The 25213-nt window shown below is 28.3% G+C and overlaps 7 protein-coding genes and 3 non-coding genes across 11 annotated transcripts; 7 read left to right on the top strand and 3 right to left on the bottom strand.

The window, feature by feature from the left end:
• Positions 1-362: 362 nt before the first annotated feature.
• Positions 363-1048, top strand: LOC145746081 (biogenesis of lysosome-related organelles complex 1 subunit 2-like). Its single transcript, XM_082564271.1, has one exon. It carries the CDS (start codon positions 452-454, stop codon positions 1046-1048), a length of 597 nt encoding a protein of 198 aa, XP_082420397.1. The 5' UTR covers positions 363-451.
• Positions 1049-1211: 163 nt separating this feature from the next.
• Positions 1212-3894, top strand: LOC145746072 (ethanolamine kinase 1-like). Its single transcript, XM_082564259.1, has 9 exons — positions 1212-1341; positions 1538-1660; positions 1766-1902; positions 1974-2090; positions 2382-2527; positions 2619-2702; positions 2907-3073; positions 3254-3327; positions 3422-3894. The coding sequence occupies exons 1-9, from the start codon at positions 1228-1230 to the stop codon at positions 3480-3482; spliced, it is 1023 nt and encodes a 340-aa protein (XP_082420385.1). The 5' UTR covers positions 1212-1227; the 3' UTR covers positions 3483-3894.
• A 1828-nt stretch (positions 3895-5722) lies between these two features.
• On the bottom strand, positions 5723-9101 carry LOC145740879 (fatty acyl-CoA reductase 1-like). Its single transcript, XM_082558656.1, has 13 exons — positions 8985-9101; positions 8654-8842; positions 8387-8562; positions 8167-8261; positions 7933-8077; positions 7666-7789; positions 7269-7494; positions 7041-7187; positions 6776-6854; positions 6454-6543; positions 6249-6378; positions 6004-6137; positions 5723-5858 (listed from the first exon to the last, which is right to left on the bottom strand). The coding sequence occupies exons 1-13, from the start codon at positions 9099-9101 to the stop codon at positions 5723-5725; spliced, it is 1788 nt and encodes a 595-aa protein (XP_082414782.1).
• A 1176-nt stretch (positions 9102-10277) lies between these two features.
• On the top strand, positions 10278-14467 carry LOC145757195 (fatty acyl-CoA reductase 1-like). The gene is made up of 14 exons (XM_082572424.1): positions 10278-10599; positions 11136-11199; positions 11292-11480; positions 11544-11719; positions 11792-11886; positions 11975-12113; positions 12265-12388; positions 12515-12728; positions 12947-13048; positions 13130-13208; positions 13374-13463; positions 13569-13698; positions 13868-13995; positions 14140-14467. The coding sequence occupies exons 2-14, from the start codon at positions 11140-11142 to the stop codon at positions 14273-14275; spliced, it is 1662 nt and encodes a 553-aa protein (XP_082428550.1). The 5' UTR covers positions 10278-10599; positions 11136-11139; the 3' UTR covers positions 14276-14467.
• A 223-nt stretch (positions 14468-14690) lies between these two features.
• Positions 14691-19319, bottom strand: LOC145757211 (glutaminase kidney isoform, mitochondrial-like). The gene is made up of 13 exons (XM_082572425.1): positions 19193-19319; positions 18609-18740; positions 18356-18518; positions 18140-18258; positions 17856-17994; positions 17683-17762; positions 17334-17497; positions 17021-17112; positions 16319-16444; positions 15885-16118; positions 15676-15775; positions 15478-15602; positions 14691-15407 (listed from the first exon to the last, which is right to left on the bottom strand). The coding sequence occupies exons 2-13, from the start codon at positions 18734-18736 to the stop codon at positions 15333-15335; spliced, it is 1545 nt and encodes a 514-aa protein (XP_082428551.1). The 5' UTR covers positions 18737-18740; positions 19193-19319; the 3' UTR covers positions 14691-15332.
• A 64-nt stretch (positions 19320-19383) lies between these two features.
• On the bottom strand, positions 19384-22539 carry LOC145751387 (synapse-associated protein 1-like). Its single transcript, XM_082567522.1, has 10 exons — positions 22237-22539; positions 21970-22159; positions 21755-21849; positions 21571-21634; positions 21420-21496; positions 21154-21293; positions 20543-20746; positions 20334-20397; positions 20100-20255; positions 19384-20016 (listed from the first exon to the last, which is right to left on the bottom strand). The coding sequence occupies exons 1-10, from the start codon at positions 22357-22359 to the stop codon at positions 19930-19932; spliced, it is 1200 nt and encodes a 399-aa protein (XP_082423648.1). The 5' UTR covers positions 22360-22539; the 3' UTR covers positions 19384-19929.
• Positions 22540-22964: 425 nt separating this feature from the next.
• On the top strand, positions 22965-25196 carry LOC145740711 (small ribosomal subunit protein eS4-like). 2 transcript variants are annotated; one of them, XM_082558541.1, is made up of 7 exons: positions 22965-23022; positions 23228-23305; positions 23577-23757; positions 23983-24080; positions 24204-24375; positions 24747-24904; positions 25081-25196. In XM_082558541.1, exons 1-7 carry the CDS (start codon positions 23020-23022, stop codon positions 25165-25167), a joined length of 777 nt encoding a protein of 258 aa, XP_082414667.1. In that variant the 5' UTR covers positions 22965-23019; the 3' UTR covers positions 25168-25196. The 2 variants fall into 2 exon arrangements, with proteins under 2 accessions (XP_082414667.1, XP_082414668.1); XM_082558542.1 differs by lacking the exon at positions 22965-23022 and adding an exon at positions 23093-23115.
• LOC145740805 (small nucleolar RNA SNORD18) lies at positions 23390-23456 on the top strand. Its single transcript, XR_014280915.1, has one exon. It is a non-coding gene; the product is annotated as a small nucleolar RNA SNORD18 (small nucleolar RNA).
• LOC145740804 (small nucleolar RNA SNORD18) lies at positions 23838-23904 on the top strand. Its single transcript, XR_014280914.1, has one exon. It is a non-coding gene; the product is annotated as a small nucleolar RNA SNORD18 (small nucleolar RNA).
• Positions 24515-24581, top strand: LOC145740806 (small nucleolar RNA SNORD18). Its single transcript, XR_014280916.1, has one exon. It is a non-coding gene; the product is annotated as a small nucleolar RNA SNORD18 (small nucleolar RNA).
• Positions 25197-25213: the final 17 nt, after the last annotated feature.

Here is a 25213-nt window from a genome sequence, read left to right as displayed (position 1 = left end):
ATAATGTTAAAAGTTTGATTACTCGTTAGGGCTCCTGAATGGCCATTCTATTAATGTAAAAATGGATATTGTGGAAAAGAATAATAGAAGTATGATTGTAAAAGATTATAAAGTTAGTTTTCTATGGTGAATACACATTCTTATTAAATAACAGGCGTTCACCGAAGCATATCTGTCCAGCCGTGGGTGCTGTTGCGTATGTAAACAAACAAGTACGCTATCTTCAGACTGCAGGTTGTGCTTTTTTGCGGTTTTTACTAACAAAAATTAAGGTGTGTGTGTACTGGCTATATTAGCCTATACGTCGATAAAGATAATATTGATATAATTGAAGTAAGTTTGTAAGTGGCAAAAACAGTCGACAAGTTTTTGATATAAAATCCTTATCGGATTGCCTAATTTAAATACGTTATAATTGGCAGGTTGAAAATTTGTCTAGTCTATTGTAGTTATGGATACAAATAGTGATATTGATCATGCTGCTGCCATAACTACAGACAATTCAAGTAACGAAAGTACTTCAAATGAGACAAACAATTCTAATGACTTAATTACTGATGATACAAAACCATTAGATGACAATTTTTACCAGGAAACAAGCCATACAGAAAGCAATGAAGATAGCACTGAGCCAAATGATACCAATGTTAAACAATTAGAAGATATTGTTAGGTGTGAAATACGAAAATTGTCAATTAACACTGACAATAATCAAAACACTTCAAAATTACAAGGTTTATGCGACAATATGTTCACCAAAGTTGGAACTTATTTAAATGGGGAGGTAGACTCTACCTGTGCAGACTATCAGTTAATTATTGACATGAACAGAGCTACTTCAGCTCGGTATACAACAATGTTTGATACTGCAAAATCAGTTGGAGACCATTTAGTTGCAATAAACCAACAGCTTTCGCAGTTACACCCTTACTTGGATCAAATAGAAAATATAGAAAAAAGTGTGTTGGGTTTAGAACAAGCAGCCTACAAGCTTGATCTTTATTCAAAACAATTGGAAGACCGATTTAAATTAGCTTGTAAAAAATAACTGTTTTTTAATTTTGTTGATTAACTTATTTATTTTTTTGTTTTGTCTATCAACATGAAGTTTTTTGATAATTGTGTTTTGATCGTTATTTGCCCAGCTTAACGTTTTTTAAAAGGATGTCCACGTAAAATGATATGTTATAATTTTATGTATCTTAGATTAAAATAAATTACTACACCATGTCCATTTTAAAAGTAGACAAAACTGTGGACACTGAAAATGCTCAACAAGGTGCTTTGGAGATATTGAAGCTTGTGAGGCCAAAATGGGATGACAGCAAAATTACAACTAAAGTAAGTAAAACTGAAATACATACCTGCAATATTAAATTTGTGTTATTCATAAAGATGGTAATCATGTAAAACATAACGTTATTTATACAATAAACAGTGTTACGTAAAATTTTGTTTCCTGTGCCATTAAAACTGTCAATCACCAATTCATTAAGCATATTATTTACCATAACGCTATTCTTTATTTTTTTTAAAGATTTTTACTAACGGAATTACGAACAAAATGTTTGGATTTCATCATGATGGTAATACAGAAGACACTGTTTTGGTACGAGTAAATGGAAATGGAACGGAAAAGTTTTTGGACAGAAATTCTGAGGCAAAATATAACATAATTTTATTAATTATTAACTATTAGAGTAAACAGTTTAGGAATGTTCCCATATGCTTAAGTTACTTAATCTTAGTTTGTTTTATTTTGCAGATTAAGAACTTTGAATTGCTGCACAATCACCAATGTGCACCGTTGTTATACTGTGTGTTTAACAATGGTTTATCTTATCAATATATTAAGGGAGTAACATTAACACCCGAAACTATACGAAAGCCAAAAATTTTTAAGTATGTATAATTACAAGACACATATAATCCATGTTAATTAACAATCAAATTAACAAATTAATTAATTTTAGTTGTGTAGCCACTGAAATGGCCAGACTACATTCAATTCCACCTTCAGAAGAATTTCCTTGTAAACCTAGTCTATTTGTAATTATGCGAAAGTTTTTAAAATTGGCTTTTACAGAAAAGTAAGTTTTGCTTACCTGAATTTTTAAAATCAAAAAAAAAATTATTATATAATTTGCAAAATTGTACTTTTCCAAAAAAAAAAATTTAATTATCATTGTCCCAAAACAATGTTTTTTCTTAAGATGCATCCCCATATCTTCCCCCTTCCCAATAACGTTTTCTTTGGAAAATAGAAATTCCTAAAAAAATAAGCAAAGTTTACTGTAGAGTACATTCGTCATATGCTGACAGTTTATTGCTTAAGATAAATGGTAACTTTTTTACTTAAATATTTTGTTATATTTTTACAGCAACAATAATGGCAAAAACGCTGCTAAGTCAAAATTTCAACAAGAAATTGACTTCTTAGAAGAAGCTTTATCAAAACTAAATAGTCCCGTGGTTTTTTGTCATAATGATATCCTACTACACAACATTATATACAATGAACAAAAAGGTAAATGAACCAGATTCACATGTTTTATAGTTGGTGCCTCAAAATCTTTAGTTTTATTGTGTATATAACTTTGTTTAATGCATGTTTACAGAGAAAGCAAATTTTATTGATTATGAATATGCTGGTTTTAACTATCAAGCACTCGATATAGGAAATCACTTTTGCGAATTTGCAGGTTAGTTTATCTTTTTAAGATTACACAATTATCATGAAACAGTTGCACAATAGTACTATACAAAATACCACTCTTATTTAGTTTTTAAATATGTCATATAAAGTTTTATGATTATAATAAATTAAAAAAGCAATCAAGTTGTAAATTATCCAATCAAAACAAACACAAAAAATTTTCAACCAGTAAAATAAAATTTATTTTAAGGAATTGATGAGGTCGATTATAAATTATATCCTGATAAAGCTCTACAAAAAGAATGGCTTAGATGTTATTTAACTCAATTTTACAAGATAAAGAATCAAACGCTTATGCCCGAGCAGCTGGATATTGAAATAGAAAACCTGTATAAACTGTCAAACAAGTTTGCTTTGGTAACCAGTTAAAAATAACTTATTTTAATAGGTTAACCTCGCTTGACTTGACTTTATGATTCAAGAAAGTACTTTAAACCTTTTTTTAATATGTATATATTTTAATGTTTTTATGACTTAATATTCAACCTTGTACTACATGTGATTTGGCAATAAATTTTGGTTTTTATAATGTTTTAGGCTGCACATTTGTTTTGGGGAGTTTGGGCGTTAGTCCAGGATAAATTTTCTTTGATTGATTTCGACTACAAAGAGTGAGTACAATTTTTTTGTTGTGTAATATATATTTAAACTTTAGGAAATTATAATCAATTGTACTTGCACTTGCTTTAATTCTAACTTTTTTAGGTATTCGGCTTTAAGGCTGTCAGAGTACTTTAAAAGAAAGGAAGAATTCTTAGCCTTGTAAAATTTTTTTGCACTTAATAAATAAGTTAGAAATTTAATGTGTGCTATTTAGGTACAATTTAATTGGGACGTGTTACTGCTGTATTGTGTGTGTTCTTCATATATTAGAGCCTATTCTTTTGTTGACTTTATTAAGGTCATTTTATTGTTTTAGTGTTTTTTAGTATATCTGTTTTAATTGTTTTTACTCGTTTGCATTACTTACATATTGTCAGTTTTAATTAAAGGTATTCTTAATTAAAGTAAAGTCTAAAATAAGATGGTTTTAAATATATGTAGTCAAGTTAATTGTGTGAAACAACCAACATTTGCTACTAAAATTAGTTAAAAAGTTGGGATATTTTTCTTAAAACCTCAATACAATTTTAAAATTTACTAGAGTAGTATTTGTACAGTGCTTTATATTTTCAATAAGCGGGCAATAAATACAAAAGGTAAAGTAAAAAAGTTACCGCGGAGCGATGATATTAATACTGAACTAGATTTATTTGATAAATAAAATATGGTTCGAAATTATTTGATTCTTTTTTATAAATATAATTTATTTAGTAGGTTTATTAATTAAATTATAAATTTAAATATAAACTTTTGTATATTTAAACCTAATTTTAACAAGCGAACACGCACTTATTGATATTGTAATATAAAAGTAAACTAAATTTAAAAGCAAAATACCGATCTTAATTTTTTAGTAATCAAACAAGTATTAAAATATAATAATAACAAAACAATTAAAACAAAAATTTTACACATTTTTTACTTATATTTTAACATTTTACTTAAATTTTCAACCAATATTTTTTACTTTAATGGACAGCGAAAAGGACGATTTTTGACGGCGACCAGAACGCTATTAAATTATTCAAGCGTTAAACTCACACTGATTCATTATTTTATAAAAAACAAAAATAATGATTAAACGATATTTAGCTAGAGTTAAATCTTCATTTTAAATAGCAACATACAAAATAATAATACCAACAACATATTAAAATTTCAGCAAATTTAATCTTTAAATTTTAATAATAAAATATATTAATTAGTAATTAGTGATAATTAAATGTCGTTAATAGGAGGTTTGCGATTCGTTGGGATAATAACAAACATACTAAAAATTCAGAACTTTTAGTTTTAAAGAACAAAAGTTATCGTCTTTCAAAATTCGTCAAATAAGAATAAAAACAATAATAATAATAACTAGATTTATTTGATAAATAAAATATGGTTCGAAATCATTTGATTCTTTTTTATGAATATAATTTATTTAGTAGGTTTATTAATTAAATTATAGATTTAAATATGAACTTTTTTATATTTAAACCTAATTTTAACAAACGAACACGCATTCATTGATATTGTAATAGAAAAGTAAACTAAATTTAAAAGCAAAATACCGATCTTAATTTTTTAGTAATTAAACGAGTATTAAAATATAATAATAACAAAACAATTAAAAAAAAATTTTACACATTTTTGACTTATCCTTTAACATTTTACTTAAATTTTCAACCAATATTTTTTACTTCAATTGACAGCGAAAAGGACGATTTTTGACGGCGACCAGAACGCTATTAAATTATTCAAGCGTTAAACTCACACTGATTCGTTATTTTATAAAAAAACTAAAATAATGATTAAACGATATTTAGCTAGAGTTAAATCTTCATTTTAAACAGCAACATACAAAATAATAATATCTACAACATATTAAAATTTCAGAAAATTTAATCTTTAAATTTTAATAATAAAATATATTAATTAGTAATTAGTGACATTTAAATGTCGTAAATAGGAGGTTTGCGATTCGTTAGGATAATAACAAACATACTAAAAATTTAGAACTTTTACTTTTAAAGAACAAAAGTTATCGTCTTTCAAAATTCGTCAAATAAGAATAAAAACAATAATAATAATAATAATAATAAATATAATGACAATAACAATATGTTTCGAAATCTAAGATTTCGAACCATAATAATAATAATAATAAATATAATGACAATAACAATATGTTTCGAAATCTAAGATTTCGAACCATAATTAAACAACCGGCAACGAAGCACAGTTATTACTTACAAAATAAATCATAAGAAAAAATAGTAAGGCTATGACAATCAAGAATGCGTAAACAGTTTAATTAGGTACAAGTAAATAATTTTAATATCGAAACAAAAGATTGTTTGGATTTTTAACTATACAACAAATAAAAACAATAAAAGTTGCTACCTTACAAAGCCTTAATTAGAAGGCATAACTCAATCCTTCGACGACAGTCGAACTGATGTCCCACAATGCACCCGTCATGCCGGAAAATGCTGCTACGCCGACGACGCCCAAAGCTGCAGCTGCATTAAGACAGTTTTCCCAGGTTTGCATTCTAAAGGATTAAAAAATGTTTTAACAACTGCATACAAGTATTCTTGTTACATTAAAAGCGTTAACTATTTTTTGTTTAGCTTCGTATATCAAACACCTATTCGAATTTCAACTTTAGTAACAGATTAACTATCAAGATTACTTACGTTTGTACACGTTGTCGAGACTTAACGTAATCAATTTTACTTATATCTTCTTTTAAGATATGTTCACTCACTCCTTGGATGTAAAACTGCATATACTCCGTCCAGTCAAAGCAATTTCCCAGTGTGTAGAATGTCTGTTTATATTAAAAAAGAATTCACGTTAAAATTTATTATCAGCAACTAAATACAAATTGGTACGACTTAAATTGTTGTTAATCTTTGTTGCATTTAAGATATAAATTTACCTTTTTATCTTTTTCGGATAATATATCTCTTAATTCAATTGATTTGTCAATGTTCCATTTAAACGAATGGGTAAAGAAATATTCCATGACTTCGGTACCAGCTTCAATTTTCTGATTTGCAATAGACATTCTGAGAAAAATTTATAATGGATAAAATTTGTTTTATGAGATTACATGCACCTTTACTTTAAGCTATTTGCCCTACCTGAATTTTTGTTTTTTTAGTTTCAATCCAACATCCATAAAATAAGCTGGTAATTTTTGCTGATACAATACTGTAGCATTATGCTTCCACCTGTTAACACAATAATGTTTAATTAACAAGCTGTGTAAGTGATTGCAACATACAAGAAAGTTATGTAGCCAAACATCGGAATGTGGTAATCAACGCATACGAAAAACCTGCGAGTTTAAAAAGCGTTTTACGTAGTAAGCGTTTGTTGGAAATAGAATTTAAGCATTTCACTTAAAGTTGCCTTAAATAACTTTGAATAAGCATAGTTCCACATAGGTTAAAAAAATTATACCTGTTTGTTGTAATGGAAAGGCGTGGGGCTCGAATAGGCGAAGATGGAAATTCTCTTACCCAACTTTCTGTTAACTGATCTATAAAATATTAATATTTAAAATTAAAAAAAAAAAACTTCGTAATTTAATAATGTCCGCTAATATTCTCATAGTCTAGTCTACACTCTGTAACATCACTACCCAAAAACAACTTTCTTGTTTTTATTAAGACAGGTTAACCTTATATTAACCACAAACCAACATTTGAATTTTCTAACAACTTACGTAGAAATAATATGGATAGTGGGTTGAGAGTGCCAGTATTAAAAGTGTAGACGGGAACATGTTTAATGGCTGGCGTGATCTTTCGGCAATTTTGACAAACTTTGTTGGTTGGTTCGTAAACTTCGTCTTCAGATGAAGATGTTTTGGCTGAAAAAAACAACATTTTTATTATTTGTTTTAAATACAATACATTATATAAGGTTAATTAACATTTTAATATATCCTTACATGATGGATAATCGCTTATACTGCCTCGCCCACTTTCATATCCGTTTGATCTTTTGTTCTCGTAGTCAGTGCCGGTTTTCATTGCCGATATGATGACTCCGTTTGTTACCAAATCCACAGGCACCAAGTCGGCAATAACATCGTAATCTGCGTACATGGAACGTAAAACTCCTTTGGCGTATGCTGCAATAAATGCAGTGGGTCCGTAAGCATTTGTACACCATCCCTGCAAGAAAATAAAGTACATTTTAAATGTGAAAAGATTTCGAATGCGAGGGTCAAAAAAAAAGCTGTATAGTCAACATTTTTTTGCTGTCTAGTAAAGGCGTAATAATATACGTATTATATTTGTTATGACTGCCTTTAACAAAATGCTAACATAAGTTTAAAATTTTACCGGTGCAGGTTCAGCCAAGGCTGGTATAATCATGCTGGGTCGAACAATACAAACAGGCATATTTCCACTTTCTCGCAAAACTACATCTTCGGCTAAAGCCTTGGTCAAAGTATAAGTGTTTGGTCTAAAAATAAAACAATGTGCATGAGTTAGTTTGTGCATAGAGTCTAGCTAGAGAAAATTAAAAAAAATAAAAACATTTTAAAAAATTTTATAGTGCTAAAATATTTAACAATCGTGTAATCGTTTAATTTTCAAAAGCTTTACCGTTTTTCCAAAATTTCTGGAGTAATTTTGGTTATAGTTTCATCATCCATCCACTTCAATGTACCTTCTAAGTCGACGTAATCAATTTTTTGGTCATAGATTTTTTCTTGGATAATTTCTGGCTCTTGGTCGGTGTTGGTGTAAGCTTAAAATATAAATCAAATATTAAAGTAAGATTTTTTTTAAAATATATATTCTGTTAAGTTATTTTAGTATATTAAAAATTATCTTTACCTGTGGAAATGTGAACAAAAACGGAAAAATCGCGAAATCTGCGACAGAAAGCGATTAATCTACGAACACATTGAACATTCATCTCAAAAGCCAGTCTGTAAAATATAGAAATATAAATATTAAAAATGGCGAATTATTTTAATTAAATAAAAAAATAAAATTTAACGTACGTAGTAATCAGTTTGAATAAAAGAACATTAAAATAATTAAATATACTTGCCTCAAATGTTCGTTAAATTTTACCGCAGCTGCGCAGTGAATAAAAACGTTTACTTCCCGACATAACATCCTTATCGAATCCTTACTCAAGCCCAAATTCTCCGCAGACAAATCACAATTGACGAAGGTCAGTTTTTTGGAAAAATTCGGGTCCGTTTTCCGAAGAACGTCAAAGGCCTGTATATCATTAAAAAAAGTGTTATATAATTTTTTTAATTTGCAATATTTAAAAAAATGGCGAAGTTATTTTTTGCATTTAAAAAATCACCGGTAGTTTAGCCAAATCCCGAATTCTTTGAGCTGGACTGACATCCTTCTTTGTTCTTATAAAAAGAATTATCTTTTTAATTTTCGGGCATGTTCTTAAAAGTTTTTCGGTGATAGCTTGTCCCAAAAACCCAGTTCCACCAGTTAATGCAACGGTCTTGTTTGCATAAAAATCTTCTACTGAGTACTCCTAAAATAGTAATATTCATAAAATATTTTATTTTTTTTTAATTTTTAATTAATTAAAAAAAAGTAATTACTTTTAGCTACATACCATGTTAATTTAGTTTGATAATTGTTCTTCAAACTTATGTTCACAATATATGTGTTACTTTTTTATGAAATGCTGATTTAAAATTGCTGCCCAATATATAGGTTCCATTGACGTCAGTTGAGTCATAAAACACAAATTTAAAATAAGTTTCGAGGTCCTCTTTTTTCAAGTTCATATTATTAAAAAAAAGCCGTAATTTGGGCATCGTAAAATGCTCGACGACAACTTTGCGTGGTAAGATAGATATTTCATTTCAAGGTTTCCTGAAAAATCGCGTTTTATGACGTTACAACGGCACGCAAGGTCATTTTCCGATAACCCATAATTTGCCGCGTTTGTTTAAAAAGTTAACAAACATTGGCAATAGTTAGAAAGTACAGCATTTGTTCGCCAGCAAATACCGGCGCTTATCAAAGTACAAATATCAAGGCGTGTTCCTGATGTGGTTGCTTGCGCAATATGACCTAGATAAAGTTTCTGGAATTAATAAAAAATTACCGTAAACTTGCAACATTGAGTTTTATTTTTTTTTATTTAATTTTAAGCTTTTGACGTCAGTCGGATGAAACGAAGAGTGACAAGAAAAAAATGTATAAACAAAACGAACAGTTCTTTTAATTGAGTCAAATCATTTGCAGAATTATTTTATTTTGCTGCATTCGAGCACAGAAATACAAAGACGATATACTTTTTTACTAAAGTAAATATAATCGTTATAATTTGTGTTTTACGAAATAAACATTACAAAAAAATGATTTTTTTTGTTAAAGTTTACATTAAAAGCATATTATTATGCAACGTGTAATTAGACCCCGAAAATTAAATATTCTTCTAATTTGAAGATATAAACATTTTTTACCAAATGTAAATTGTATTTTTTTTCGACGAAGTATTTCTTCTTTTAGATATTTTATTGTTGCATCACACTTATGTAACTGGTGATACATTATACCCATAAAGTAAGAAAAAAGTAACCAATATAAGTTTCTGAACAAAAGAATAGATTAATTCACGTTTCTAATATTGTAAGCTTTAATTCACGTTTTTTTTATCGAAATCACAAAAAAAGTAACAAAGGATAACAACAATTTATTAGGCTATACATAAAAAGGCTTCAATTTATAAAATAAAAAGATAACCTGGTTTTAGCTATACCTTCTATTTATATTTTGAAAAAGTAAAATTGGAAGTTTTACGTTAACAAAACAAAGGTTATTTAAAAAAAATGATAAACGAGTAAATGAAAATATGTGAGTACTAACAATATCAATAAGTTTCTTTATTTAAAATTTTGACCGATTGGGCGTAAGCTATAAGGGGATTTCCATCTAACATGTTTTGTGCAGGTTCACCCTTGAAATCAACACAAGAAATATTTTGTTCAGATTTGATGAACCGCCTTAAGCAAATAGCACGTGCGTTTCGTAGCAAAATGAAAATATTTAGAAAGTTAAATTTCCCTTTTTCACCATTGTTTGGTAGTTTATTCAAGGAAACAATTCAGTATCAAAGGATGTGTGACATCATAAAGCGCTGACATTTGATCGTTTACTACCGTTTTTTTACAATATGGGCACGCAGCAAATAAACGAATATCTATGATATTACGGTGCTGTTACTGCAAGTTATGGGAACGAAAATTATAACAGGAAACCCTTGTACCGGTAATTAAGGTAATTATTTATGTAGTAATGACTGAATGACTAAATGAATGATGATAGTTTTGTAGTTGTCAATGTGGATCAACTAGTATTTTTATTATTTTGTGCTACATTAAATATGTTATATGTTAACGTAAGAAGACTACCTTAAGTTATTTTTATTAGTAAAAAATAAAAAAATAGTAGCTAACAAGCCTTATACTTTGGTGAGTTGTAAGCTTTGTGAGGTTAAGTTTTAAATAGTTTTGATCAATATTAATCATTAAATTTATAGTGGTTTAGCCCTGAATAATACCATGACCATTTATACCTTTTTACTAAATTGTATGACTAATATAATGCATTTAGAACTCAAAGAAAGTCGATTAAATAAAGTTGTTTTAAATTTAAAATCCTATTCCAGAAGAAAGAGTCTTAGCTGTATTTTATTAGGCAAAAAAAATAAGATTTTAAAATATATTTTTACTTAAAATATGCTAATGTTTGGCATTGATTATGTTAGAACTGTATTGTATATAAAATACCTAACTTGAATTTAAATGTTGTAGAAAAATGCTAGCAAGTCATGACTTGTTTTCCTTTGCTGAAAATACAGAACCACCTTCGCCCAATGTAAGTAAAACTATATATATTATGAAAAAATAAATAAAAACATAGTGCTAAATATTAACTGTTGGATTATTTAAATTTTACCCTTTTTTTAGTTTAATTCGGTAAAAGAATTTTATGCTGGCAAAACAATTGCATTAACCGGGGGAACAGGATTTTTGGGACAAGGAATAATCGAAAAACTATTAAGATGTTGCCCAGATGTGAAAAAAATTATACTGTTTATAAGATCAAAAAAAGAAAAACAACCAACTGAAAGATTAGCAAAACTAGCTGAACTAGCAGTAAGTTCTTAAATTAATTTTAAAATTTACCTCCTGTACTAAAATTACATTGCTTGTTTTTAGGCATTTGAAAATTTACGAGAAATTAATCCGAAGTTTGTAGAAAAACTGTCGTGTGTTTCGTGTGATTTGCAAGCTGAAGATTTAGGAATCGATTATGAATCAAAAATTTTGTTAAAAAATGAAGTCAACGTTTTTATTCACTGTGCAGCAACTCTAAAGTTCAATGAAAATCTGAGGTAAAATTAATTTTGAAATCAATAAAAAATTGTCATTTTTTAAATTTTTAGCTGATATAATTCTGTTTTTAGATTATCATTTGACATAAATGTTCAATGTGTGCGAAGAATCATCCAACTATGCAAATCCATGAAAAATTTTAACTCATTTGTTCACATTTCAACAGGTAATTTGCAATTTAACTGCTTTTAATTTGCCGTGCAATCGACAATCAAGTTTTTATATTTAATTTTTTTCCAATCATTTTTAATTAGCGTATTCTCACTGCAATCAAAAAGTAATCGAAGAAAAACTTTATGAAAATAATATCGACTATAGAGACCTTGAAAGTGCTTTAAGATGGATGACTGATGAGAATGTGGAAAAAGTGACTGAACAGTTATTAGCAGACAGGTTTAAACGCATCCAGTTTACTTAGTATTAAATTAAATCGAGTAAAGTCGTAATTTATATTTTTGATTCAGTTGATTTTTGTTTGTTTTGTTGTATGAGCGGTATTGTTTGATATTTGTCTTACAAATTTTATTAAGACTTTGTTTTATAGACCCAACACGTACACACTTACCAAGGCACTAGCAGAAGATGCCATTGTTAACGAAAGCGGAAATTTGCCTGTTTGTATTGTTAGACCAAGTATGGTGATACCTGCTTTGGCTGAACCTGCGCCAGTATGTCAATTTTTTAACACTACTTTTTAAATTTATTTGCAAAACTAACTTAAATTTTAAAATTTTATTGCACAAAAATTTGTGAAAATTTTGTAACCATTCAATCTAACCACAAGCATTTTCCAGGGATGGTGCACCAATATTTATGGACCAACTGCATTTGTAGTTGCATATGGTAAAGGTTGTCTAAGGTCAATTGTGGCAAATGGTTCAGTTGTAGCCGACCTCATTCCAGTTGATTTAGTAGTAAATGGAGTTCTTGCAGCTGGAATGAAAACTGCTCATGATCATTTCTTAAGTAGAACTAAAACAACCACAACGTTTGCTGAGGAAGTAACAGGTTAAATTTCAGTTCCTCTTTTCCTTAAATTTTTTAATATTAACTGTGTAAATTCGTGCAAACATAAAATTTCTCTTTAAAATAACTTCCTGTTTAATTTTTTGCAACCTGATAGTTACCATAATGAGTAATAATGCGTTATAAATAAATAATATTTTACCATTTCTAAAACCTTAATTTTTATATATATAAATAAAATATTTTTATTAAATTGTCAGGTGATTCTGACAGTGAAGCTACAATTGTAAACATCAAAAAAACAATTCCAATTTATAATCTAACAACTGGAAATCGAAATCCTCTTTTAATTGAAGATTTAAGTTAGTAAACACATTCTGATACTTTTAAGTTTTAAAAAAATTCTTAAATAATGGTAAAAAAATACATTTGATTTATTTTAGTTAGACTGGGAAGGTTATGGGTAGAAGTGTATCCCCTTGATCCATTAAGATCAGTAAATGCATCATATACAACAAACAAGTAAGTTTTTTTTTCAAATTTTATTGTTAATAGATAGGCTATAAAACCTGTTGTTATAAATTATGCATATTGTTTTCTAAAGGCTATTTATGTTTTCTTACATAATGGTACCCTTGGATGAAATTTAAAATGTATTTACATTTAATGTTGGTGATTATTTTCAAGGTATCTTCATGAAACCACTCAGTTTTTTCAGCAAACCCTTCCCGCTTATTTGTTTGATGCAATTTTAACAATATGTAACCAAAAACCACAGTAAGTATTTTATTACTATTTAACCACTACACAATTGCCTTAATTAATTTTAAATATATTTTTTTATGCCTCTTCTTCAATATAAAAAATAAATTCTGTTTTTAGAATGATTCGAATAAATTCCAAACTGATTGCAGGAATGACTGTACTTGAATATTTTTTTGTTAATGGATGGACATGGACTTCAGAAAATGCGATGAAGCTTCAGGCTTACTTGTCAAAAGAAGATCAAAAAGTAAACTATTTTTTACATTGCAAACATCTTTAAAACTAGTAGCATTCTAAAAAAATTAGTTAAAATTTATTCTTCACCAATATAACATATTTAATTGCATTAATAGTTGTGCCAGATCCTGAAGTGACAATTATTTTTTGAAATGGTATTATGTTTTTTTTTTTAATAGATATTTAATTTTGACCCCACCTCATTCGAATGGACAGATCAAATGAAGAACTATGTAATCGGAGCTCGAAAATATATTTTAAAAGAGGACATGACAAAATATGAACAAGCACGAAAAACAGTTCAAAGGTAAATAAATTTTGACCATTTTTTGGGATTGCAAAAAACTGGTAGTGAAGTATATGATGTTAAATTAGGAGGTAATTTAAAGTCTAAAACAAAAACTACAAAAAATGAGTGTAACTAACAACCTTTTTTTTTCTTATTTTACAGATTACGTATTATTAGTAATTGTGTCGACTCAGCAGCAGTGGTAGGCATGTTGGGGTTAGCTTCTGTCACCGGCGTTACTCAGACTGCTTTTAATTTAGCAACATCAACTTGGTCAACACTTTCTAATTTTATTTAATCATTTCTACCCAGTGCCTTTTTTTTCGAAGTATTTCAATTTTTTAGTGAATATGTTTTCTTGGCATTTTGCAAACTCAGTACTTTTTATTTTTATGCTAGCACTAAGTGTTTTAACCCTATATATATATATATATATGTATATAGCGTAGTACAAATTTAAAATACATAAGTTTATTTTTTATTTCTTTATTATTTAAAATACAAAAGACTTGATTACCGTTTTTATTTATTTAGGTGTTATTTGTTTATTTATTCTTATATTGTTATCAAATGTCAAGTACTATTATTTTAAATGAGCAAGCACAAAATAAATTATTATATATGTAGTATTATTAAACTCCTAGTTGATTTTTATTCATCTGACTTATTAAAAAATCACAACTTAGGTTTTATAGTTAGTATTTCTATTCAATATTAAATATAAAGATATTATGGCTTTAGAAAAATTAGGCAAAAATACAGGCTAATAGCAAAGAAAAAACAATTAAAATTCAACTAACATGCATATACTACAATAGTCTAAAAATTAAAAAAAATTTGTATCGACCTTTGCAGTTTAACACAAGAAAAAAATTAGGGCAAAACAAAAGCAAGAAATTGGTAGTTTGGTGCAAGAATAAAAATTTTTGTACAATATCTACATTAAAATACCCTTCAAGATAATTTTGAAAAATTTTAAGGTAATAGTTTGAGAGGATAATTGTAAGTATCAGAAATTTTGTGTTACAAGGTGTATTTTGATTTTTGTATATCTGTATATAATGTTAAGATCAATTTATCAACATTATATATTTACAGTGATTGTTGACTAAAAAATAAAAGTCGCTAAAATATATATGTAAGATAATTAAAATTATGAAAACAAAAAAACTAGAGGTAAAAGTAAATTAGAAAATATAAATAGTGTTTGGTAAGTAACAAACATAATTGTGTATTTATAACTTGAATAAGCTGGCTGGTGCAAAAACTAAACAAAAAGAAAAAAATGGATAAAGCTGTATGTATAAAAACTAAACAAAAAGCCTTTCTAGTTGACCCACAAAAGAAAATCAAACTCAAATTAGGTCTTCTTGTAGATGAACATTATTAAACAGATCCTTGGCAATTTCTTGCAACATTATTTCATTTTCCTTCAAAAAAAAATATATATATATTTTTTACAAACATTAAAAAGTTTTTATTGATTAAACAAATATTTACTGTCAGGTGTCGAGTCATTTTTCTTGGGTTTTTCTTTTTGACTGAATATCGAAGATTGTCATAAATGTGAAAATTAAAATACTCGACTAATTGACGACAAAATTGAATGCCACGAACAGGATTTCCTGTAAAAAACAAGTAGGCCAATCAGTGGCAGACTTAAAAATATATACATAGTAAATAAAGTGGTAGTGTTACCTTTTTCATCAAGCAAGGGACTTCTGCACATTATTCCCATTACGTTTGGAATAACAACCAGTAAGCCACCAGCTACACCAGATTTAGCTGGTAGGCCCACCTGTAATTTCACCAACATCATTCAACATTAAAAAATTCAAAAAGACAAGGTAGCAATATGAAAAGTAAAGAGTTAGATTCTGAATCTTGCAGTTTTATAAAAAACTTACATGAAAAGCAAATTTTCCAGAGTAATCATACATTCCACAGGAATGCATCAAAGACAAAGTATTCCTTACTGCACCGGGTGCAAGTAGCCTTTCCTTGTTTGGAAACAAGGGACTCACTCCACCATTAGCAAGTGTTGATGCGGCTACTGAAGCACTTTTACAAGTTGTTTTAATGGCACAAAGTTGAAGGTAAAAATCAAGAGTGGGCTCCAGTTTCGTGTTTGGTGGAAAACACTAAAGATTTTGATTTAGTAGTGAAAATACAATTATTAGGGAATTTTTAATAAACTATACTGTAAATTGCCATGTGTTTACAAAAAAGTGTGCTATTAAAGTTAAATACAATAGATAAAAAAGGATGTATTTGAACAATCATATAAATATACTTTTTTATATGTAAAAATCAAATTTATATTTCTACAATAGTTGCTTACTTTTTTTTCTTTTAAATAATAAAGAAGAGAAAGATTTCTGTACGATGTTTCTTTTTCAGATAAAAATACTGGATTGTCAAACGAAATATACTCATCACCACATAACTTTTTCATGGAGTGTTGCATCTATACATTCAAAATATTTATATAAGACCCATGCACTTAAAAACAAAAAAAAGCGAAATGTAATTTGAGAATGTCATGGTCTGGGTTTGACCTAACCTACATAGCTAAGCCTATTGTATTACAAGTAAACAAGGTATTTTTAGTGCTTAATACACACAGCACAACTATTCAGTTCACACTACCATTAATTTGTTGTCAACATATTAATCAACCAGGTTGCATAATAATAAAAACAGATATTAATATGAAATTTCAAAGAAATAGTTGTGATGTACCGGTAGTACATATGTCATACCATAATTAATAAGGGGAAACAAAGGTTAAAATTAAATAGTTATATCGTCATTACCAATTTATTACATTTGAAAAAGCAACTATTATTCAAAACAATTTCGTCATCAAAGGGTGATTTGGTTTTTTAGAATGACGTTAACACATGTCATAGATTCATTATTAATGTCAATGTTGTTACCTATGTTTACTAATATTTGTAATAACATTGGTTTAAAAATACAAAAAAGAATATTTTATTCGTTTTAGTTTATATAAATTTCTTTTCATCTTAAATTTACTTACAAAGTTGAAGCGATCTGCCAAATTTTCTTCTGGTTTAAGCAAAGATGATACAACCAGCATTCCAGCATTTATAAGTGGATTGTGCGGTTTATCTAAAAATAAAAATGAATACTTTAAACAACTCGTTAAAATTAAGAACAGTTTTTAATAAATATGATTTACAGAAAACTACAACAAAATTTTAACATTAAATATACTAATTGACCAGTTTAAAAAGTCGATGACAACTACTTTAAACTAGATTAAAATTTTCAACACCAATTAGACATTTAAATACCTAATTAACCAAAATTAACCTTGTGACCCCACTTACCATCATCACCAAGCGAAATAGCATTAAAGTAAAGACCACTTGGTTCAGTACCCATGTATTGGTGAATTTCCTTGGAATTTAACTCTGAAACAGCTATGGCATATGCCAATGGTTTCATACATGATTGAAAGCAGAAAGTATCACCAGCATCTCCCAAAGACAACCTTGTTAAAGCAATATTTAGTTTATTAAATATTTACATGTTTAAAAGTTGTTTAAATTTTATTAAAAAATGTTATACATTAAGAGTGTTATGAATCACAATTTATATTATGACCTGATTTCCTGTTAACAAAATAATCAGTAAATAAAGAAAAAACAAAAGCAAAATATAATTATTAATCGTTACCTTTGTCCATCTACAGTGCATATTGACAAACCCCATAAATTAGGATCTACCTTTTCAAGTTGAGGAATATAATCTGCAAGCTAGACAAAAAATTAACAAACATTAAAATTAGTAACTTAACCTACTTTAATTTAAAAAAGCATTGCTATTAAATTTTAAAAGCTTTTACTTACCTCTCCCTTATTATTTAATTTTACAGAGTTGAAAATATCTGTGACAACATTTGAAAACTTGCTAAAGTCAGGAATAACCATCGATTTTGAATATATCTTGCATAGCATTTCAAGTACAATATCGTCATTTTCTGTCAATCTGTAAAAAAAGGTCTATTGAAGTCTTATAATAATAATATTAATAAGTGTGTTATTTTGAGTTTTAAATGTATATACTTCATTGGTTATAGTCAAAAAACAAGACCAATTTCATAAATTAATTTTAAATTTTAGAGTTTTCTAACTTTGCAAAATCTTGAAAATTAATTGAACCAATTTTAGAATTCAATTGTAAATCTTTTGCTGTAATCACAAAATCTTTTATGCGCATATCTTTAAGTTCAATTCCAGAGTTTGTAATATCCTAAAACAAAAATATTTTTTTAGATCTAATAAGTACACGACTTTGTAAATATCAACCTATACATTCATGCAGGATGATAGAAATAGACAAAACATACATTCAGAAGCTCTTGCACAAGAAATGTTGTATTTCCATCGCTTATAATTTCAAAAATTATGTTGACAGCTTGGGATCTTAGTTCACTGTAGCCAAGAATTGGTTTGTGGGTGAAATCAGTAAACTTTCGAGTTGACAAAATTGGGTATTGTTTTGAGAGAACCCTTGTTATACATAATTTAAAAAGATTATTAGTTAAAAAAGTTTCTTTTATGTAACTTCCCAAATAAATTTAAAACACAATTTTTGCTTACCTTAAATTTGTTTTGTTTTCTTGTTGTTGGAAAACGAGTGTATGAAATTTTGTTGAACATAACTTCTCTTTTGATAGTTTTTGGTTTATTAACAATTTTTGTGTGCCACTTCTTAAATTTTTCCACATTTTGCTAAAAAAAACAAACAGTTTACTACTATTAGATTTCTCAGATAAAAATACCAACCCAACAGACCAAGCTGTCTTGTTGTGTATAGTATATACATAAATAGATTAAGTATTAAAATAATTGATAGTTAATATTCTGGCCTAAGGGAAAGCCGTTCACGTTCTGATACGATAAACTCCTAATCTTTATAATTTATCTCTGACATAGTACTTCATATGCCAATAAGCGAAATATAATTTGATTAGACTATGTGACACCGTATTTACATACTAATTACAAAACAACACATTATATTCATTCATTAATTAACGCAAGGAAATAATCAACAAACGAGCTTTAATTTACTACGTTTTAACGCATGACTGCATTCGATTTTTATTAATTATATAATAAATTAATATTAAACAATAATATTGGTATTAACCTACTCAAATGTATTCGATTTTGTGACTTACTTTTTGCAAGCACCTTTAAAAAGAAGCAACAAGTGGTAATTTTTTTCTTGTCTTATATTCGGCTTTAGTGCCGATTATTTTAAAGCGGATGTCCTGCCAAAAAAATCTGCAAAGAACAATTTTTCTAACATACTATTAATTAAACTACTAATATTTTAGAAAGACGAAACTGAATCTCCTTTGTGTAAGTGCGCTATGTAATTCTAGGTTTATTATTGTACACCATACAATGTCAGCAACATTACACGTAAAGGACAAACGAAAATGTAAAACATAAACTAAACTGCAACAAATAACTTCACTAAATATTTTAATATGCCATCTATTTATATATCACAACATCCAATGAAAAGCTAATTTACACACGGAGTATGCTAATAGTTGTACTAGATGATGGTTTAGATTGTAATACAAATGATAAGCAAAACACACCACACTTTCTACTAAAATTTGTGTGAAACTTTTAGAACTCTGTTAAATTACCGAATAAAATTCAAAAAAACTTAGATATAATAATACTTTTTCTGTAATGTAAAAAATGCAGACCTATTTTAGTCAATTGATAATCATGTAAAAGGGAACACAACAAATCTCAAAAAAACATGTGCATTATTTGTATATTCCTTTGCAAGCCACCAAATTTAAATGAAAGCTGTTTGGTCCATATACTGAGCAAATAAAACAATCTAGTTTAAGAGATAGGGTAGATGTATTGTAGTGTAAGGGAAAGTGAATAATTATGAGGCTTCTCCTGTTGTCAACATGTCATCAATCTCTTTTTCCCACATTTCATTTTTGCCTTGCTCATCAACTACCTCATATTCCTAGAAAAGAAACAAAAAAAAAATTATTTCGAACAAATCATTATTAAAAAATCAACAACAAGATAAATTAGGAAAAGGACAACCTGTAGTTCTTTTTGCAATTCCTGTTCCCACTCAGGGATTTCCCCACCAGGTTCCTCATTTCCATCCATTCCAAGTTCTCTCATTTCACGCTCGAGGTCATCAGGGTTCAAAGTTGAAGGGTCAAATGCATCAGAAGCAAATTCAGCTGGTAGGTCCTGGATATAAAAAACAGGAAAATAATTTATAAATGAAGTTTATGCTGTTATTTTAAAATATCTGGTATTTATGCTCACATCTTGGTCAATGTCAGTATTGTTAATTTCTGTATTCTCCTTTGTCTTAGATTCCTGATCATTTCTGTTCAAAAAAAAAAACTTTAAAAATAAACTTTAAAAACAATATATTTTATAAGTTTAACTGTGCACAGTACCAAGTACCACCAAATAAATGCATGCCTATTGAGAATTTAACAGCTTGAGAACTAAAAAAACAAAGCACATACCGAGTCAAGGACTTTGCGCTATCAGATCTGCTTAAAGTTGTCCCAACAGCTGTGCTTCCAACCATTACTATAGAGGAGGCAGAGGAAGTTGATCCATTGTCAGAACCCATCTTGTTCATCTCTGATAAGGTGGAGAGTTGGGCTGATTGTTTAATAAGAGAAACACGGTAGAAATAATTGTGCCAGAATTGTTCTTCCTTAATCCTAAAAAAATGGCATTTAATATTTTAGTTAATTATTGCAAAAAAATATGAAGTTTTGTAATTTAACAAAAAAAAATAACAAACCAACATTAAGGTTAAATTGAGTTACTAAAAAAATACGATTACATTTATTTTAAAAAACTAAGTTGACAATGTATATGTTATGATATGTAATACCATATTTGTGTACACATAAACACAAAGCTTTATTTAAGTCTTATAGTGACACTATTAGAATCATACCGGAAATGAGATAAAGTGTAGGCTAAACTGTTACATGTAGTTTTGATGACTAAACAATATTAGGGTCTTTGAAAAGTCTATTAACTAACTGCAAATTAGTAAAAATTGTTAGCTAAAATTTCGACTTACCAATATTAAAAATTAAAACAGATTTTAAATACATACTTTGTGGGAACAAGTTTAAATCTCATCTTTTTCAAGTTGTCATCTTCCTTTAAAGTTGCCAGAGCAACCGGGAACATTTGATCAAACTCAAAGTTAAACTGAACACCAGATGGTGGGCTTCTGAGAAAATTTCGTGAATCCTATAACACAATATGACACAAATTTAAATAAGACTTACTTAAAATTAAGAAAGGAAATAATGTATTTATAAATTTAAAAAAACAAAATTTATAGCTAAATAAATATCAACAGTATAGTGTTCTTACTGTGGATAGAGCTAATATTTGTAGCTTCATAGTTTCTTCCTCTTTATATCCATACCATGGTGGAACAGCTCCATGACCTGAAACAAAGTTAAAATTAAAAAAAAAATAAGAAAATTGGGGATCTATTTGAAAATCAAAAGCAAAATGTTACCTTCTTTTTCACGCTTTTTTTCAATGAACTCTTGCTGCTCCCTATTTAAATCCCCCAAAATAGTCTAAATGTTAATTTACATGAAGTTTAAAGTATAAATAAAAATCAATAAACTAATTTAAATAAGTGGGTGGTACAGAGTTATAAACCAAAAATGTTGGTTAAATATAAAATATCATTTCACCTGTTCTTCCATTGTTTTTTTGAGATTTATTGCAGTTTCATTTACAGTTGATGAGACCTTTTTTGATGCTTCAGTTGCTACTCCAAACAAATAATCTAAACAATAAAACTTAGGTTAAGAAATTTTAAATATAAACTTTAACTCTAAATCTTAATCTAATTAAACAAAACCTTTTACAAAATATGTTGTTTTTAAATAATTCATTTTAGACTTACTTCCAAACAGCTTAGCTGAAGTTACCATCTTTTGGGTTTCTTCCGTCAATTTCTTTTGAACTTCGTCAGCATTTAAGTCAAGCACTGATTTATTCATTTCTCCAGATTCATTACTTTCCTCTTCTTTCACTTGTTCCTTTTCTGGATGGGAATCATCATCCGGTTGGTTGTCACTTGTAGTGAGTTTTTCCTGACGCAAAACATTTTTATTTTAGATAACATAAACAAAACAACCAACAACATTAGATTTTATTTAAAATACAATACCTCTTTTGTTTCTTCAATATCTTTGTTTTCTGTCACCTCGTTTTCATCTTCTGGTTTTGGTTGAAACGTGTTTGAAAACCAACCAGAAATACTTGTTGTTAGGTTTGAGTTAAATAACGCCATATTTATTATCGCATTCACTCAGTATTTAGTTTGTATATTCGACAATGGGTTGCTGCTTTCTAGACCTTAACGGCTTGAAGTTTTGCAATCTAAAATATTGTTTATTCTGAAATAACGAAGATAATATAATTACGAAGAGCTTACAAAAACAATAACAAAAGAAAACGTAATCAGCTGATGAATAAAGTAGTGATCTCATAATATACGTCACAAATGGTAGATACTTTACTAGTTTATTAATTTAGTCAGTGTTAAATTGCAAACTCAGGTTAAATTAAATATTAGTTTTATTTTATCAAGATTAATGATTTCTAATTAAAAATTGTGGAAAAAACATGCTTTTTGACTTCCTTTCTTATGTGAAAATCCATATATTATAAGCTTTTACATATTTTTATTATAAATGTGTTTTTATTAAATGTAACCATAGATATTACATTAATGTAATATCTATGATGTAACTAACAAACAATGTTGTTTTAAATACTGTGTTTATTTAAAAATAAAATTAAAAATACTAAAATTTTAAATTTAACAATTTTAAAAAAATTTAAATTTAATATGATCTCTATGTAAGATTTTCTAAAGATATTTAGACACGAATTACCACGTGGTGTCTCTCAAAATAAAACTCTTGCTGGTCCTTTTTACGAAACCAAGATGGTGTGTACTTTATGTTAATCTGTATAAATCGGTTATTGTAAATTTGGTATTTAATTAACTTTATATTTGTTAAAAACAGTACTAAAGTTTATGGTAATAATCAAAGTTTCCTTTTTGTAAATATGTTTCGATTAATAGTTACGGTTGTGATTAGATATGGTTTAAAAATACTTTTTTTAGTTCAGACTTTTTTCGTTTTTTTTAGGCTCGGGGACCGAAAAAGCATCTGAAGCGCTTAAACGCGCCCAAACATTGGATGCTGGATAAACTCACTGGTGTATTTGTAAGTTATTTTAATATTTTTTGAGTTTTTTGGTCGAATTTATGTAAAACATGTGTGTTTCATATTGCCCATATGTATAATTGGAGTTGATGATGAGCTTACCTTCAGGTCCGTGTTTTTGAATCCTGATAACAATTGAAGTTCTGAAACTATCTATTTAAATTATAGTTTATGTTTGTGTAAATATCATATCTTTTTAAGAAAGATGATTACTATCAGAATATACTAGTTTATTTTTTTCTCATACAATATGGATTATTTCTTAATACAGGCACCTCGTCCTTCCACTGGACCACACAAGTTAAGAGAATGTCTTCCTCTTTGTCTTTTTTTGCGTAACCGACTTCACTACGCTTTGACATTGGTCGAAACTAAAAAGATTCTTATGCAGAGATTGGTCAAAGTTGACGGCAAAGTCCGAACTGATACCACTTACCCAGCTGGATTTATGGGTATGTTCTTTTTGAATGTATAAGTTTATTTTAAAAAAAATATAAAGCAGTAGTGTTTTTAATTTAATATTTTGTGACATTTTTTATGATGAGTAAAACTTCAGGTCCGTGTTTTTGAAACCTGATAACAATTGAAGTTCTGAAATAAATTAAAAAGCTTTCTTTTTTGTGGGACTAAAACTATTTTATCATAATATATAATACTAACAACACCGTTTAATTAAGATGTGATTAGCATCGAAAAAACTGGAGAAAACTTTCGTTTAATCTACGATGTTAAAGGAAGATTTGCTGTTCACAGAATTACAAATGATGAAGCAAAGGTAGAAATTATTAATTTTAAGATTCAAAATTTTTTGATTATTCACTTGTCTTTAAAATTTATTACCTATGATAGTTATAAAAAATTTAAGTGATGCACAATTTGGTATTTTTAAAAATTTTAGTACAAGCTTTGCAAAGTTAAGAAGATTGGAACTGCACAACGGGGAATTCCCTACCTTGTCACTCACGATGCAAGAACGATCCGTTATCCCAACCCAGACATCCATGTAAATGACTCGGCCATTGTTGATATTGCAACTGGTAAAATCACTGGACATGTGAAATTCGACAATGGTAAGCATAATTTAAGTCAAACAAGTAACTAATATAACACCCTGATTGCATTACTAAAAGGTTGTTTGTAGTATAAGAACTGTTTTGTACACGCTTAACTTATAATATACAGTTTATTGATTTTTAAATATTGTACCAGTGTCAATGATGAGTTTTACTTTGTCCGTGTTTTTGAAAACTAATGATAACCATAAAGTTCTGAGAACTGGTATTTAACAAAGATATTTCCCTTCTAACTATTTTTACTGCTAGGGGAAGAACTTACTTCGTGGCATGAACTAAACCTAACGTCCACTTACTTAATCCAGTGGTGTACTTTACTTATTGTTTATTGTCAAACTTTTACTCAAAAGTATATTTTTTATATTCAGGGCAAATGTGCATGATCACAGGAGGTCACAACTTGGGTCGAGTTGGAACTGTGATGCACAGAGAACGTCATCCTGGATCATTCGATATCGTTCACGTCAAGGACAGTATTGGTCACACTTTCGCCACCAGATTGTCTAACGTCTTCATTATCGGACAGGTAAAATTTTGCCCACTATTATTTAGATATAATTATGATAGTATTTTTTAACTGCAGTGCATGTATATGCTACTGTTGTTTGTTTACATATATATATATAAATTAATATGTATTGTACTTTTTGATTATTTGATTTATGATTTTTTTAAACACTGTTGAATTTTGTCTGTTTTCAGGCAAACAAGCCAATGATTTCTCTCCCAAGAGGAAAAGGAATCAGGTTGTCAATTGCTGAGGAGCGTGACAAACGACTTGGAAAGTAATTGTTACAATAAATTGAAAACAAATTTCATTTTTGTCTTTGTTTTA

Source organism: Corella eumyota, chromosome 1 (assembly GCF_963082875.1).
Source record: "Corella eumyota chromosome 1, kaCorEumy4.1, whole genome shotgun sequence".
Taxonomy (NCBI): Eukaryota; Metazoa; Chordata; class Ascidiacea; order Phlebobranchia; family Corellidae; genus Corella; species Corella eumyota.
The sequence above is the reverse complement of the archived record's forward strand: the minus strand, read 5'-3'. Positions and strand labels throughout refer to the sequence as shown.

Coding starts and splice junctions, on each gene's coding strand:
- LOC145746081 (XM_082564271.1), top strand. CDS start 452: ATGGATACAAATAGTGATATTGATCATGCTGCTGCCATAACTACAGAC.
- LOC145746072 (XM_082564259.1), top strand. CDS start 1,228: ATGTCCATTTTAAAAGTAGACAAAACTGTGGACACTGAAAATGCTCAA. Junction 2,091..2,381: donor AAATTGGCTTTTACAGAAAA/GTAAGTTTTGCT, acceptor ATATTTTTACAG/CAACAATAATGGCAAAAACG. Junction 2,528..2,618: donor TATATACAATGAACAAAAAG/GTAAATGAACCA, acceptor GCATGTTTACAG/AGAAAGCAAATTTTATTGAT.
- LOC145740879 (XM_082558656.1), bottom strand. CDS start 9,101: ATGAACTTGAAAAAAGAGGACCTCGAAACTTATTTTAAATTTGTGTTT. Junction 8,843..8,984: donor AATCAGCATTTCATAAAAAA/GTAACACATATA, acceptor TTACTATTTTAG/GAGTACTCAGTAGAAGATTT. Junction 8,563..8,653: donor GGGATTTGGCTAAACTACCG/GTGATTTTTTAA, acceptor AATGATATACAG/GCCTTTGACGTTCTTCGGAA.
- LOC145757195 (XM_082572424.1), top strand. CDS start 11,140: ATGCTAGCAAGTCATGACTTGTTTTCCTTTGCTGAAAATACAGAACCA. Junction 13,209..13,373: donor GCATCATATACAACAAACAA/GTAAGTTTTTTT, acceptor ATTATTTTCAAG/GTATCTTCATGAAACCACTC. Junction 13,699..13,867: donor TGTCAAAAGAAGATCAAAAA/GTAAACTATTTT, acceptor TTTTTTTAATAG/ATATTTAATTTTGACCCCAC.
- LOC145757211 (XM_082572425.1), bottom strand. CDS start 18,736: ATGTGGAAAAATTTAAGAAGTGGCACACAAAAATTGTTAATAAACCAA. Junction 17,995..18,139: donor AATTTTCAAGATTTTGCAAA/GTTAGAAAACTC, acceptor CTTTTTTTACAG/ATTGACAGAAAATGACGATA. Junction 15,603..15,675: donor TCCCTTGCTTGATGAAAAAG/GTAACACTACCA, acceptor TGTTTTTTACAG/GAAATCCTGTTCGTGGCATT.
- LOC145751387 (XM_082567522.1), bottom strand. CDS start 22,359: ATGGCGTTATTTAACTCAAACCTAACAACAAGTATTTCTGGTTGGTTT. Junction 21,635..21,754: donor AAAAAACAATGGAAGAACAG/GTGAAATGATAT, acceptor ATTAACATTTAG/ACTATTTTGGGGGATTTAAA. Junction 20,017..20,099: donor AATTGCAAAAAGAACTACAG/GTTGTCCTTTTC, acceptor TTTCTTTTCTAG/GAATATGAGGTAGTTGATGA.
- LOC145740711 (XM_082558541.1), top strand. Junction 23,758..23,982: donor TTACCCAGCTGGATTTATGG/GTATGTTCTTTT, acceptor CGTTTAATTAAG/ATGTGATTAGCATCGAAAAA. Junction 24,376..24,746: donor ACATGTGAAATTCGACAATG/GTAAGCATAATT, acceptor TTTTATATTCAG/GGCAAATGTGCATGATCACA.